Source organism: Ambystoma mexicanum, chromosome 3q, assembly GCF_040938575.1.
Source record: "Ambystoma mexicanum isolate Mex_15411 chromosome 3q, UKY_AmexF1_1, whole genome shotgun sequence".
NCBI classification, from domain to species: Eukaryota; Metazoa; Chordata; class Amphibia; order Caudata; family Ambystomatidae; genus Ambystoma; species Ambystoma mexicanum.
In genome coordinates, this window is record NC_090926.1 from 1293474406 (window position 1) to 1293489772 (window position 15367).

Sequence of the window (15367 nt, forward strand, 5' to 3'; positions counted from 1 at the left end):
CCGAGTCCACGCCTAGCAGACACATGCACCGTCACGTCCCGAGTCCACACCTAGCAGACGCATGTACCATCACGTCCCGAGTCCACACCTAGCAGACACATGTACCGTCACGTCCCGAGTCCACGCCTAGCAGACACATGCACCATCACGTCCCGAGTCCACACCTAGCAGACACATGCACCATCACGTCCCGAGTCCACACCTAGCAGACACATGTACCATCACGTCCCGAGTCCACGCCTAGCAGACACATGCACCATCACGTCCCGAGTCCACACCTAGCAGACACATGTACCATCACGTCCCGAGTCCACGCCTAGCAGACACATGCAGCAGAGGATTCTTCTAAACTCATGGCCATTCGAAAGCCAGTGAGGCCTGCTTCTTGCTCTGTGCTGACCCCAGTGTTGTGTAACAGTTGAATGCCTTTAGGATGCCCACGAGGGGGCTAGGGTTGTCTGGGAACCCTCGGATTGATCTGGGGACCCAGTGATTGGCCCTAGTGGAATGGTAAATGTTAAAGGTATTTATACCACGCACCGTCACCAATGGAATTGGTCCCTAGGCGCTCAGGCGGATCTGCAAACAAGAAGGTGGGGTGGGTTAGTTGGGCGAAGAGGGTGTAGGAAAGTGAGGGAAGTGGTGTGCTGTTGGCGGCTTCAGTTCTGTCTTCACTGTGCACTGCGCTTTGGTGAATAGGATCGATGCGAGACCTTGTGTGCTGTTGGTTTATGTGTTATTTGTTGTTGTGGTGTGGTGAAGTGCGTGCGGTTTGATGAGTGAGAAGATGGTTGTCTGGCTTTTCAGGTGAGTTAGGTGTGCAGAGATTTGAGGTTGGGGTTAGTGGGTTATATATCCTAGTCCTTACAGATCTTGTTCTATGTGTCCTGTAGTTAGGCTGAATTTTCGCTTTTCTTTCTTGTCCATCTAATTGTTATGAATGATGGCGGGCCGCGTTCCCGGCTGTGTTGTATGAACTTAGTGTAACTTAGTTTGGACGGGGTGTGTCTAGTCCCCCGCTCTGGTATTGGTGCTGTAAATTAATAGTCATCTACTGCCTTGCTATCTATTTCGATGGTGGTCTATTGGTGCGTGTGTGTAATTTGGAGGGCAGGGTGCGATTGATAAATCATCCTTGTCCTTCCGTCCCGATCTAGCTGTGTTTAATCCATAGTTTCGTCCCATCATATCTATCTCTCAGTTGGCAAGTTGGTATGCTGTAGAGTGTCTTCCTTAGATTCTGTTTATAGACGATAGCTTAGGGGATCCGGGGTCGGTTTCTTCACTCATCATCGTTTCAGCTGTGTATATGCCCTTGTAGGTGTTCTTCTAGTTATGAGGTGAAGAGCCAGGAATGTGGGAAGAGCTCATCCTGGAGCTTGACTGGGCTCTGCTGTGCATGTGGTGTTGCAGGATGTACTGAGCTTACGCAGTAAACTCGAGAAGGCTGTATCTTTTCCACCCAGCTCATCCTGTACTAACCAGGAAGGTTACACGTCTGTTACTTCATTTCCAGCCTTGATTGCAATGTGGGATCAGACACCCACCCCACCCCCCACCCATTTACCCAAAGCTGGGGATCAGTGAATGGGATGTTCGGCCAGTAGAGACAGAGAAAGATACCTTCTATCCCCTTTTCACTTCATCTGCCCCTGTACGTTTGAAGGAAGTTGTATCTGGCGTTTTTCTTGCTTTTAAACATCAAGCGATGGAGGGAGACTGTTGCTATGCTCCTCTTGTCAGCAGTGACGTCCTCGTGCAAGATGCCCCCAGGTCATTCTTTGTGGGTACGCTCTATGGATTGGCAGGTTCTGTGATTGTATTGTGTGTGTCACGGCCACAGACCATACAATCTCAAACATTCGAAGCAAAGGCCTTATTTCAGTCTCTTTATTTGATACAATTGAGAAATTGGGGGACTGGGTCTGACTGAGTTCACAGTGTGGGGTTTGGGGGTGTGTACTCTGTGGTGATCCAGAAGAAGGACTTGAATAATTGTGAGTCATGTTTCAAGGGTTTTATTGAACAGAAAAGGAATCTAACGCTTAATTTACCCTATTTTTATAAGGGAAGTTCCTTACCTAACAAAGCTTAGGGTTAAAGTCCACATTAAAACTCTTTAGTCCGAATCCCATCCAGCTAACAGGCCGCATCACTCTAGAAAACGCCTCACTAAAAGAAGGCAAAGGGGAGGCTGTGTACACTCGCCTCAGCAAGGCTTCCGCCTCACCCAGTTTATACTTGTTTTCATTCTTCCAAAGTTCCTTCCTAGCAGAATAGTCTTTCCGGCCTTGATACCAAATTAAGTTGTGCAGCCTCTCCTTTTAATAAAGAAAACTGTTGATGCAAACAATTCCATTGCCCCAGGATTGCTAGAGAACACATACAAAAACATGTCTGTCCTTTCCTCCTTCGAGGCATTGGGACTCCACAAAATCCTGTGGTCCTCAGGCAGTGTCTTTCCTTTCACACAAGTTATTTTGGATAGGATGGTTGTCCGCACTGTTTAAGTTTTACAATATTTCTGACTTTGTTTCCCTTATTCAAATATTCATATCTATTTCTTCCCCCTTTTCATGCGGTAGTTGCTTACTAGCATTTCTCAGGATTCTGTAACCTGAATAGATTTTTCCAGCTGTTATTCACAGTGTTGATACCTTTCTCCGTCCCCCTTTCTCAGGGTTTTTTCTTCTCAGGGTTCTCAGGAATCTGTAGCCTGAATAGATTTTTCCAGCTGTTATTCACAGTGTTGATACCTTTCTCCGTCCCCCTTTCTCAGGGTTTTTTCTTCTCAGGAATCTGTAACCTGAATAGATTTTTCCAGCTGTTATTCACAGTGTTGATACCTTTCTTAGTCCCCCTTTCTCAGGGTTTTTTCTTCTCAGGGTTCTCAGGATTCTGTAACCTGAATAGCTTGTTAAGCGATTTTTCTCAACATTCGGAATAGTCACTCTAACTTTTATAGAGTATTTGCTCACTTGGCTTTCTCAGTATGTCTTCCGTCCGATTTCTCAGGCTCATCAAACCTTGTTGGCTTTCCCCGTTGCTACATATCTGTGTAGCTATGATCCGACTTGCCCAGAGCTCGGGGATCCCGGCTCCCTCATTACGGTCTGGTCTCTGCATCTGTTACTGGCCTCCCAGGCCACCACAGGTTCTGCTTGGTCGCACCACCAGACTTGATGGGTAACTTTCTGTCTCTGCTCTCGCTCCGACCTGGGCATCTAGGAGGATAGAACACCAACCCGAATGCGTTTGGTTTCGCTCACCATCGTTGCTTCTGCTGGCTCCACGGTCAAGCATCGCGCTGCCCCTCCAGCATGTCAATACTGCAGAGGCTCGCCTCTGCATAGCAGTCCCACTGCCTCTGTAGAAGTCCCTTTGTTTACAATCCATTCTCTTCTTATACACGTCACTGTACTAGTGCCCTTTTACTCCCGGGTCCGGAGCGCTGTATAAATAAAATAAACGAACAAACAAACAGAAACAACTAGAAGAGTGTCCTCCTTTGTTGACCATGGCATTCAGGTTGTGTTCAGCATTGCCTGCAGTCAAGAGAGGTAAAGGAGGATCTGTGTAAATGCTATGGTTACGGAAGATATACAAGTCTTCCATATTCCCCATTGGTTTGGATGGGGAGTTCCATTCTGGAAGAGGGGCGTCACTCCCAGTGAGGTCCCACTTGGCCAGACACCTTATAGGGTTCGTTTTGCATAGCAGGCTCACCTTCCTAGCTTCAACGGCGGAGGCCCCCTTCTGGGGAGAAGGGCTGAATAGTCTGGATTCGTCACAATACAACCAGAGTAGCTTTCCTTGAGGGCCACAGCCCTCAGTCCTTCCATCCAGCTGGGTTGTTTCGTGCTCTGCACTTCTTTCTTGAGACATTGCAGAAACTATCTTTGCTTGGAGGGTTTTGCCAGGGTGTTTCGTTGGTCCACCTGGACTTCTGGATTACCTGGCACCACCACCACCACTGGTGCCTTGGGTCATCTGAATGAGGGGCAGGAGGGATGTCAGACTGGTTATCTCTTCGCCTCAGATCCTTTTCCTCCATCCATTCCTCTCCTCTATCGATTCACTGCCTCTGATTTTCCTCCCCACCGTAGCGCCACTCTTCAAACACCGCTGTGCTTTCTGTACTGGTTCCCACAGCACCTACCAGGCCGTTGTTCTTTAATTCCTGCAGGGTTCTGGAATTGCATTTTTGGAATAGATATGTGGGCTCAGCTCTGTTCGGAGTGCCGGAGACTTGTTTGGCCTCTATACATCTGAACTAGAGGATTGGCACCTGAAACTAATCAGTCAAGGTCCGGCCCTGGGACCTGTCCTGTTTTTCTTTTACTTTTTACACGTGGAGTGTTCATGCTGTGTCAGAGGCTTGGAGTCTGGAGTGTTCATGCTGTGTCAGAGGCTTGGAGTCTGGAGTGTTCATGCTGTGTCAGAGGCTTGGAGTCTGGATTGTCCATGCTGTGTCAGAGGCTTGGAGTCTGGAGTGTTCATGCTGTGTCAGAGGCTTGGAGTCCGAATTGTCCATGCTGTGTCAGAGGCTTGGAGTCTGGATTGTCCATGCTGTGCCTGAGGCTTGGAGTCTGGAGTGTTCATACTGTGTCAGAGGCTTGGAGTCCGGATTCTTCATGCTGCGTCAGAGGCTTGGAGTCTGGATTGTCCATGCTGTGTCAGAGGCTTGGAGTCTGGATTGTCCATGCTGTGTCAGAGGCTTAGAGTCTGGAGTCTGGATTGTCCATGCTGTGTCAGAGGCTTAGAGTCTGGAGTCTGGATTGTCCATGCTGTGTCAGAGGCTTGGAGTCCGGATTGTCCATGCTGTGTCAGAGGCTTGGAGTCTGGAGTGTTCATGCTGTGTCAGAGGCTTGGAGTCCGGATTGTCCATGCTGTGTCAGAGGCTTGGAGTCTGGAGTGTCCCTGCTGTGTCAGAAGCGTGGAGGCTGGAGTGTTCATGCTGTGTCAGAGGCTAGAGTCTGGAGTCTGGATTGTCCATGCTGTATCAGAGGCTTAGAGTCCGGATTGTCCATGCTGTGTCAGAGGCTAGAGTCTGGAGTCTGGAGTCTGGATTGTCCATGCTGTGTCGGAGGCTTGGAGTCTGGATTGTCCATGCTGTGTCAGAGGCTTGGAGTCTGGAGTCTGGATTGTCCATGCTGTGTCTGAGGCTTGGAGTCTGGAGTGTCCATGCTGTGTCAGAGGCTTGGAGTCTGGAGTCTGGATTGTCCATGCTGTGTCAGAGGCTTGGAGTCTGGAGTCTGGATTGTCCATGCTGTGTCAGAGGCTTGGAGTCTGGAGTCTGGATTGTCCATGCTGTGTCTGAGGCTTGGAGTCGGATTTTCCATGCTGTGTCAGAGGCTTGGAGTCTGGAGTGTTCATGCTGTGTCAGAGGCTTGGAGTCTGGAGTGTTCATGCTGTCTCCGAGGCTTGGAGTCTGGAGTGTTCATGCTGTGTCAGAGGCTTGGAGTCTGGATTGGCCATGCTGTGTCAGAGGCTTGGATTCCAGAGTGCTCATGCTGTGTCAGAGGCTTGGAGTCTGGAGTGTTCATGCTGTGTCAGAGGCTTGGAGTCTGGAGTCTGGATTGTCCATGTTGTGTCTGAGGCTTGGAGTCGGATTTTCCATGCTGTGTCAGAGGCTTGGAGTCTGGAGTGTTCATGCTGTGTCAGAGGCTTGGAGTCTGGAGTGTTCATGCTGTGTCAGAGGCTTGGAGTCTGGAGTGTTCATGCTGTGTCAGAGGCTTGGAGTCTGGATTGGCCATGCTGTGTCAGAGGCTTGGATTCCAGAGTGCTCATGCTGTGTCAGAGGCTTGGAGTCTGGATTGTCCATGCTGTGTCAGAGGCTTGGAGTCCGGATTGTTCATGCTGCGTCAGAGGCTTGGAGTCGGATTTTCCATGCTGTGTCCGAGGCTTGGAGTCTGGAGTGTTCATTTATTTTATTTATTTTTATTTATTTGTTTATATAGCGCTAAAGCCCGCAGGCATCAGAGCGCTAACAAATAGACAAAGACAACAAGTAGTGATGACGGGACTAGACGGCAGAGGTCTGAATTAACTTAAAGTGGTGCTAGGTGTTTCTGGGTTCTACTTAAAAAGAAAAGTTTTCAGTTTTTTCCTGAAGGTGAGATAGTTGGGTTCGAGTTTAAGTAGGGTGGGTAGGTCGTTCCATTTCCCGATGGCTATAGTCGGGAAAGCCTTACCCAGGCCCTGTTGTATTTTTGTGGTAATAGTTTGTAGTTTGCCTGTGTTTGATGATCTGAGGCTCCGGGATGGTTTATACCATTTGAAATGTTTCTTGAGGTAAGCCGGGGCTGTGCCGTAGAGACAACGATGTACCATGGTGAGAGACTTGAAAGAGATTCTCTCCTCCATAGCCAGCCAGTGGAGGGCTTTCCTTTCTCCAGAGATGTGTTCTCTCCATGTTGTTCCAGTGATCGTTCTAATGGCGTTGTTTTGAATGATTTGGCATCTTTTCAGGCACTTGCTATTAGCTCCTAAGAGTAGGGAGTTTCCGTAGTCTAATCTAGATAGTATAGTGGCCCTAGCAATGATGGTGCTATTCTTTTGGTCTAGTAGTGGCCTGATCTTTTTAAGGAGAATTTGATGGTACTGGCAATTTTTTTTGAGGTAGCTTGTGTGTGCTTCAGCTCCAAGAGAGGCTTGAAGATACACGCCTAGTGTCTTTACTTTTGCTGATACTGGGATCTGGATGTTTTTGATGGTGAATGAGTTAAAGGCAGGGCTCAATTTCTTTCTGGCTTGTGTGGATCCGAAGATCATGAGCTCGGTCTTAGAGCCGTTTAGACACGTCCAGTTTTCTTTCATCCAGTGTTCGATGGTGTTGTAGAGGATGATAAGTCTGTCATTGTCTATTTGGTGGTTTCCACTGAGTTCGAATACCAGTTGGGTATCGTCGGCGAAGTTGGTGAAGAATATGCCCATCTGGGATAACATGGTGCAGAGGCATCGCATATATAGGTTAAAAAGTAATGGGGAGAAACTGGCTCCCTGAGGGACTCCGCAGTCGACTGGCTTAGCGCTAGATGCTTTGTCTCCCCAGACAATCTTAGATTGTCTGTTTTGTAGGAAAGAGGCGATCCATTCAATGGCTCCCGTTGAGCAATTGCCTGATTTGTCAAGGGCCTCGCGGAGTTTGGCATGATCTAGCAGGTCAAATGCCGCCGAAAGGTCCAATAGTATCAGCAGTGTTCATGCTGTGTCAGAGCCTTGGAGTCCGAATTGTCCATGCTGTGTCAGAGGCTTGGAGTCTGGATTGTCCATGGTGTGTCTGAGGCTTGGAGTCTGGAGTGTTCATACTGTGTCAGAGGCTTGGAGTCCGGATTGTTCATGCTGTGTCAGAGGCTTGGAGTCTGGATTGCCCATGCTGTGTCAGAGGCTTGGAGTCTGGATTGCCCATGCTGTGTCAGAGGCTTGGAGTCTGGAGTGTTCATGCTGTGTCAGAGGCTTGGAGTCTGGAGTGTTCATGCTGTGTCAGAGGCTTGGAGTCTGGAGTGTTCATGCTGTATCAGAGGCTTGGAGTCTGGAGTGTTCATGCTGTGTCAGAGGCTTGGAGTCTGGATTGGCCATGCTGTGTCAGAGGCTTGGATTCCAGAGTGCTCATGCTGTGTCAGAGGCTTGGAGTCTGGAGTGTTCATGCTGTGTCAGAGGCTTGGAGTTTGGAGTGTTCATGCTGTCTCAGAGGCTTGGATTCCAGAGTGCTCATGCTGTGTCAGAGGCTTGGAGTCTGGAGTGTTCATGCTGTGTCAGAGGCTTGGAGTCTGGATTGGCCATGCTGTGTCAGAGGCTTGGTTTCCAGAGTGCTCATGCTGTGTCAGAGGCTTGGATTCTGGAGTGTTCATGCTGTGTCAGAGGCTTGGTTTCCAGAGTGCTCATGCTGTGTCATAGGCTTGGATTCCAGAGTGCTCATGCTGTGTCAGAGGCTTGGAGTCTGGAGTGTCCATGCTGTGTCAGAGGCTTGGAGTCTGGAGTGCTCATGCTGTGCCAGAGGCTGGATTGCTCATGCTGTGTCAAAAGCTGGAGTGTTCATGCTGTATCAGAGGCTTGGAGTCTGGAGTGCTCATGCTGTGCCAGAGGCTGGATTGCTCATGCTGTGTCAAAGGCTGGAGTGTTCATGCTGTGTCAGAGGCTTGGATTCCAGAGTGCTCATGCTGTGTCAGAGGCTTGGAGTCTGGAGTGCTCATGCTGTGCCAGAGGCTGGATTGCTCATGCTGTGTCAAAGGCTGGAGTGTTCATGCTGTGTCAGAGGCTTGGAGTCTGGAGTGTTCATGCTGTGTCAGAGGCTTGGATTCCAGAGTGCTCATGCTGTGTTAGAGGCTTGGATTCCAGAGTGCTCATGCTGTGTCAGCGGCTTGGATTCCAGAATGCTCATGCTGTGTCAGAGGCTTGGAGTCCGGATTGTCCCTGCTGTGTCAGAGGCTTGGATTCCAGAGTGCTCATGCTGTGTCAGAGGCTTGGATTCCAGAGTGCTCATGCTGTGTCAGCGGCTTGGATTCCAGAGTGCTCATGCTGTGTCAGAGGCTTGGAGTCCGGATTGTCCCTGCTGTGTCAGAAGCTTGGAGTCTGGAGTGTCCCTGCTGTGTCAGAAGCTTGGAGTCTGGAGTGTCCCTGCTGTGTCAGATGCTTGGAGTCTGGAGTGTCCCTGCTGTGTCAGAGGCTTGGAGTCTGGAGTGTTCATGCTGTGTCAGAGGCTTGGATTCCAGAGTGCTCATGCTGTGAGTCAGTCTCATTTCCTTTCGAATCCTGATATGGGACCCCACGGTTTGCCTACATGCTGCCCTTATTGCCAGGTGTGCCACATGAAGTCTTGCGGGCTGCATGACTCTCTTGTGCTGATGATGACACAACAGAACGTCTATTTGTAGGGTGCAGGTTCTCCCCTGGAGGGGTATCTTGGCTCTGTTGACAGATCACAGATATATAGTGAAGTCTGACCTTCACGCTGCTAAGTGTGGGTGGCACTGGTGTGGTGTGGAACACACAAGGTCCTGGATGGACTGGGGTGCTGGAGCGATGTGCCCCCCACCCCCACCTCCCCAATGGCCAGCAGTCCCAAGCCCCCAGAGTCACCCAGTCAAACCAATCCACAAGTCTCAGATATGATTTTGCCAAAGTGTCTATAGGGTCTGATAGCAGAACTGTGATATACCACTGCTCCTTGCTATCATATATTCACTGAGGGTATTAAATAAAGTGTATAATTGTATCTAATACCTGTTCCTTTGTATGCCTTTAAAGCATCATATAAGTTACTCACCCCTGAAAGTTGTGTGTGGGCTGCTACCTAGCAGGTGTCTGTCACTTGGCGTTCCCATAGCACAACCATCACACGCCCTGACCTGCCACACTCGTGCCCTCTCCTACATCACACCTCTAACCTTTCCCCCTTTCTCTCCAGGACCGCTCCTTCTGCCATGCTAGGACAGCCATCACACGCCCTGACCTGCCACACTCGTGTCCTTCTGCCATGCTACGGTGGGCAGCCATCACACACCCTGACTTGCCACACTCATGTCCTTCTACCATGCTATGGTGGGCAGCCATCACACGCCCTGACTTGCCACACTCATGTCCTTCTTCCATGCTGGGGTGGGCAGCCATCACACACCCTGACCTGCCACACTCTTGTCCTTCTTCCATGCTGGGGTGGGCAGCTATCACACACCCTGACCTGCCACACTCGTGTCCTTCTGCCATGCTAGGGTGGGCAGCCATCACACGCCCTGACCTGCCAAACTCGAGTCCTTCTGCCATGCTAGGGTGGGCAGCCATCACACGCCCTGACCTGCCACACTCGTGTCCTTCTGCCATGCTAGGGTGGGCAGCCATCACACGCCCTGACCTGCCACACTCGTGCCCTCTCCTACATCACACCTCTAACCTTTCCCCCTTTCTCTCCATGACCGCTCCTTCTGCCATGCTAGGATGGATAGCCATCACACGCCCTGACCTGCCACACTCGTGTCCTTCTGCCATGCTAGGGTGCACAGCCATCACACGCCCTGACCTGCCACACTCGTGTCCTTATGCCATGCTAGGGTGGACAGCCATCACACGCCCTGACCTGCCACACTAGTGTCCCTCTGCCATGGCAGCCATCACACGCCCTGACCTGCCACACTCGTGTCCTTCTGCCATGCTAGATGGGCAGCCATCACACGCCCTGACCTGCCACACTAGTGTCCCTCTGCCATGCTAGATGGGCAGCCATCACACGCCCTGATCTGCCACACTCGTGTCCTTCTGCCATGCTAGGGTGGGCAGCCATCACACGCCCTGACCTGCCACACTCGTGTCCTTCTGCCATGCTAGGGTGGGCAGCCATCACACGCCCTGACCTGCCACACTAGTGTCCCTCTGCCATGCTAGATGGGCAGCCATCACACGCCCTGACCTGCCACACTCGTGTCCTTCTGCCATGCTAGATGGGCAGCCATCACACGCCCTGACCTGCCACACTCGTGTCCTTCTGCCATGCTAGGGTGGGCAGCCATCACACGCCCTGACCTGCCACACTAGTGTCCCTCTGCCATGCTAGATGGGCAGCCATCACACGCCCTGATCTGCCACACTCGTGTCCTTCTGCCATGCTAGATGGGCAGCCATCACACGCCCTGACCTGCCACACTCGTGTCCTTCTGCCATGCTAGGGTAGGCAGCCATCACACGCCCTGACCTGCCACACTAGTGTCCCTCTGCCATGCTAGATGGGCAGCCATCACACGCCCTGATCTGCCACACTCGTGTCCTTCTGCCATGCTAGATGGGCAGCCATCACACGCCCTGACCTGCCACACTCGTGTCCTTCTGCCATGCTAGGGTGGGCAGCCATCACACGCCCTGACCTGCCACACTCGTGCCCTCTCCTACATCACACCTCTAACCTTTCCCCCTTTCTCTCCATGACCGCTCCTTCTGCCATGCTAGGATGGATAGCCATCACACGCCCTGACCTGCCACACTCGTGGCCTTCTGCCATGCTAGGGTGCACAGCCATCACACGCCCTGACCTGCCACACTCGTGTCCTTATGCCATGCTAGGGTGGACAGCCATCACACGCCCTGACCTGCCACACTAGTGTCCCTCTGCCATGGCAGCCATCACACGCCCTGACCTGCCACACTAGTGTCCCTCTGCCATGCTAGATGGGCAGCCATCACACGCCCTGATCTGCCACACTCGTGTCCTTCTGCCATGCTAGGGTGGGCAGCCATCACACGCCCTGACCTGCCACACTCGTGTCCTTCTGCCATGCTAGGGTGGGCAGCCATCACACGCCCTGACCTGCCACACTAGTGTCCCTCTGCCATGCTAGATGGGCAGCCATCACACGCCCTGACCTGCCACACTCGTGTCCTTCTGCCATGCTAGGGTGGGCAGCCATCACACGCCCTGACCTGCCACACTCGTGTCCCTCTGCCATGCTAGATGGGCAGCCATCACACGCCCTGATCTGCCACACTCGTGTCCTTCTGCCATGCTAGATGGGCAGCCATCACACGCCCTGACCTGCCACACTCGTGTCCTTCTGCCATGCTAGGGTAGGCAGCCATCACACGCCCTGACCTGCCACACTAGTGTCCCTCTGCCATGATAGATGGGCAGCCATCACACGCCCTGATCTGCCACACTCGTGTCCTTCTGCCATGCTAGATGGGCAGCCATCACACGCCCTGACTTGCCACACTCGTGTCCTTCTGCCATGCTAGGGTGGGCAGCCATCACACGCCCTGACCTGCCACACTCGTGTCCTTCTGCCATGCTAGGGTGGGCAGCCCTGCCATTGTGGCCTTGTGAGGCAGGCCTCTTGCCCCAGCCAGACTCCAGTAACGGCACACTCTCTTGGAACAGTCCCTTTGGGGCTCCAGGAACCCATGGCTTTGCAGTTGCACAGTGGAAGGGTCACGTGTGCACCCCATGGCCCCCAGCATTGGTACCTGCAGAGCAGCTTCCGGTGACTGCAGCGGGTTCTTTGAAGGTCCCGGTGATTTCGAGGCCTGGCTTTCCAGGTGGTTCATTTGAGACTGGAGGCTGAAATGGAGATGGAGTCAGTGGGCACCAGAGCAATGCGGCGAGAGGAGCAGGCAGAGAAGATGGCGGAGCAGGGAGCTGAGGTAAGGCAGTATAAATCGAGGAGTAAGGGGTGTAGATGGTGGGTTATGCATACAAGGGGAGGGGTAGGCATCGGAGCAGGCAGAAGCGCATGCATACCAGGCTGAGGAGCAAGTATATAAGGTGGAGACAGAGGAGACAGTGCCACAAGAACATATGTCTGGATTCCTGGACCTGGCTCTTCTAGATCCTTGGATTTGAGTCCTGCCCTGGGTTCCTGAACCTGCCTCTGCCCAGTGCAGGTTGTCCTTAGTTCTAGATCCCTGGATTTGAGTCCTGCCCTGGGTTCCTGAACCTGCCTCTGCTCAGTGCAGGTTGTCCTTAGTTCTAGATCCCTGGATTTGAGTCCTGCCCTGGGTTCCTGAACCTGCCTCTGCCCAGTGCAGGTTGTCCTTTGTTCTAGATCCCTGGATTTGAGTCCTGCCCTGGGTTCCTGAACCTGCCCCTGCCCAGTGCAGGTTGTCCTTTGTTCTAGATTCCTGGATTTGAGTCCTGCCCTGGGTTCCTGAACCTGCCCCTGCCCAGTGCAGGTTGTCCTTTGTTCTAGATCCCTGGATTTGAGTCCTGCCCTGGGTTTCTGAACCTGCCCCTGCCCAGTGCAGGTTGTCCTTTGTTCTAGATCCCTGGATTTGAGTCCTGCCCTGGGTTCCTGAAGCTGCCTCTGCCCAGTGCAGGTTGTCCTTTGTTCTAGATCCCTGGATTTGAGTCCTGCCCTGCGTTCCTGAACCTGCCTCTGCCCAGTGCAGGTTGTCCTTTGTTCTAGATCCCTGGATTTGAGTCCTGCCCTGGGTTCCTGAACCTGCTTCTGCCCAGTGCAGGTTGTCCTTTGTTCTAGATCCCTGGATTTGAGTCCTGCCCTGGGTTCCTGAACCTGCCTCTGCCCAGTGCAGGTTGTCCTTTGTTTTAGATTCCTGGATTTGAGTTCTGCCCTGGGTTCCTGAACCTGCCTCTGCCCAGTGCAGGTTGTCCGTTGTTCTAGATCCCTGGATTTGAGTCCTGCCCTTGGTTCCTGAACTAGCTTCTGCCTAGGGCAGGTTGTCCTTTGTTCTAGATGCCTGGATGTGAGTCCTGCCCTGGGATCCTGAAGCTGCCTCTGCCCAGTGCAGGTTTTCCTTTGTTCTAGATCCCTGGATTTGAGTCCTGCCCTTGGCTCCTGAAGCTGCCTCTGCCCAGTGCAGGTTGTCCTTTGTTCTAGATTCCTGGATTTGAGTCCTGCCCTTGGTTTCTGAACTAGCCACTGCCCAGTGCAGGTTGTCCTTTGTTCTAGATCCCTGGATTTGAGTCCTGCCCTGGGATGCTGAAGCTGCCTCTGCCCAGTGCAGGTTGTCCTTTGTTCTAGATCCCTGGATTTGAGTCCTGCCCTTGGCTCCTGAAGCTGCCTCTGCCCAGTGCAGGTTGTCCTTTGCTCTAGATCCCTGGATTTGAGTCCTGCCCTTGGCGCCTGAAGCTGCCTCTGCCCAGTGCAGGTTGTCCTTTGTTCTAGATTCCTGGATTTGAGTCCTGCCCTTGGTTTCTGAACTAGCCGCTGCCCAGTGCAGGTTGTCCTTTGTTCTAGATCCCTGGATTTGAGTCCTGCCCTGGGATGCTGAAGCTGCCTCTGCCCAGTGCAGGTTGTCCTTTGTTCTAGATCCCTGGATTTGAGTCCTGCCCTTGGCTCCTGAAGCTGCCTCTGCCCAGTGCAGGTTGTCCTTTGCTCTAGATTCCTGGATTTGAGTCCTGCCCTGGGTTCCTGAACGTGCCTCTGCCCAGTGCAGGTTGTCCTTTGTTCTAGATCCCTGGATTTAAGTCCTGTCCTGGGTTCCTGAACCTGCCTCTGCCCAGTGCATTTTGTCCTTCGTTCTAGATCCCTGGATTTGAGTCCTGCCCTTGGATTCTGAACCTGCCTCTGCCCAGTGCAGGTTGTCCTTTGTTCTAGATCCCTGGATTTGAGTCCTGCCCTGGGATCCTGAACCTGCCTCTGCCCAGTGCATGTTGTCCTTTGTTCTAGATCCCTGGATTTGAGTCCTGCCCTTGGCTCCTGAAGCTGCCTCTGCCCAGTGCAGGTTGTCCTTTGTTCTAGATTCCTGGATTTGAGTCCTGCCCTTGGTTCCTGAACTAGCCGCTGCCCAGTGCAGGTTGTCCTTTGTTCTAGATCCCTGGATTTGAGTCCTGCCCTGGGATGCTGAAGCGTCCTCTGCCCAGTGCAGGTTATCCTTTGTTCTAGATTCCTGGATTTGAGTCCTGCCCTGGGTTCCTGAACCTGCCTCTGCCCAGTGCAGGTTGTCCTTCATTCTAGATCCCGGGATTTGAGTCCTACTCTGCATTCCTGAACCTGCCTCTGCCCAGTGCAGGTTGTCCTTTGTTCTAGATCCCTGGATTTGAGTCCTGCCCTGGGATCCTGAACCTGCCTCTGCCCAGTGCAGGTTGTCCATTGTTCTAGATTCCTGGATTTGAGTTCTGACCTGGGTTCCTGAACCTAACTCTGCCCAGTGCATGTTGTCCTTTGTTCTAGATCCCTGGATTTGAGTCCTGCCCTTGGCTCCTGAAGCTGCCTCTGCCCAGTGCAGGTTGTCCTTTGTTCTAGATTCCTGGATTTGAGTCCTGCCCTTGGTTCCTGAACTAGCCGCTGCCCAGTGCAGGTTGTCCTTTGTTCTAGATCCCTGGATTTGAGTCCTGCCCTGGGTTTCTGAACCTGCCTCTGCCCAGTGCATGTTGTCCTTCGTTCTAGATCCATGGATTTGAGTCCTGCCCTGGGATCCTGAAGCTGCCTCTGCCCAGTGCAGGTTGTCCTTTGTTCTAGATCCCTGGATTTGAGTCCTGCCCTGGGATCCTGAACCTGCCTCTGCCCAGTGCAGGTTGTCCTTTGTTCTAGATTCCTGGATTTGAGTCCTGCCCTGGGTTCCTGAACCTAGCTCTGCCCAGTGCGTGTTGTCCTTTGTTCTAGATCCCTGGATTTGAGTCCTGCCCTTGGCTCCTGAATCTGCCTCTGCCCAGTGCAGGTTGTCCTTTGTTCTAGATTCGAGTCCTGCCCTGTGTTCCTGAAGCTGCCCCTGCTCAGTGCAGGTTGTCCTTTGTTCTAGATCCCTGGATTTGTCCTGCCCTGGGTTCCTGAACCTGCCTCTGCCCAGTGCATGTTGTCCTTCATTCTAGATCCCTGGATTTGAGTCCTGCCCTTGGTTCCTGAACTAGCCTCTGCCCAGTGCAGGTTGTCCTTTGTTCTAGATCCCTGGTTTGAGCCCTGCCCTGGGTTCCTGAACCTGCCTC

The 15367-nt window shown here is 52.4% G+C and overlaps 1 protein-coding gene across 2 annotated transcripts in view; it reads right to left on the reverse strand.

Annotated features, from left to right (window-relative positions):
- PALM3 (paralemmin 3) overlaps positions 1–15367 on the reverse strand; it is a 479251-nt gene that overhangs the window by 19687 nt on the left and 444197 nt on the right. For both annotated transcript variants that reach the window (XM_069604395.1, XM_069604393.1), the window contains exon 5: positions 11950–12043. In XM_069604395.1, the coding sequence (XP_069460496.1) occupies positions 11950–12043 (94 nt within the window). The remainder of the gene's footprint in view (positions 1–11949; positions 12044–15367) is intronic.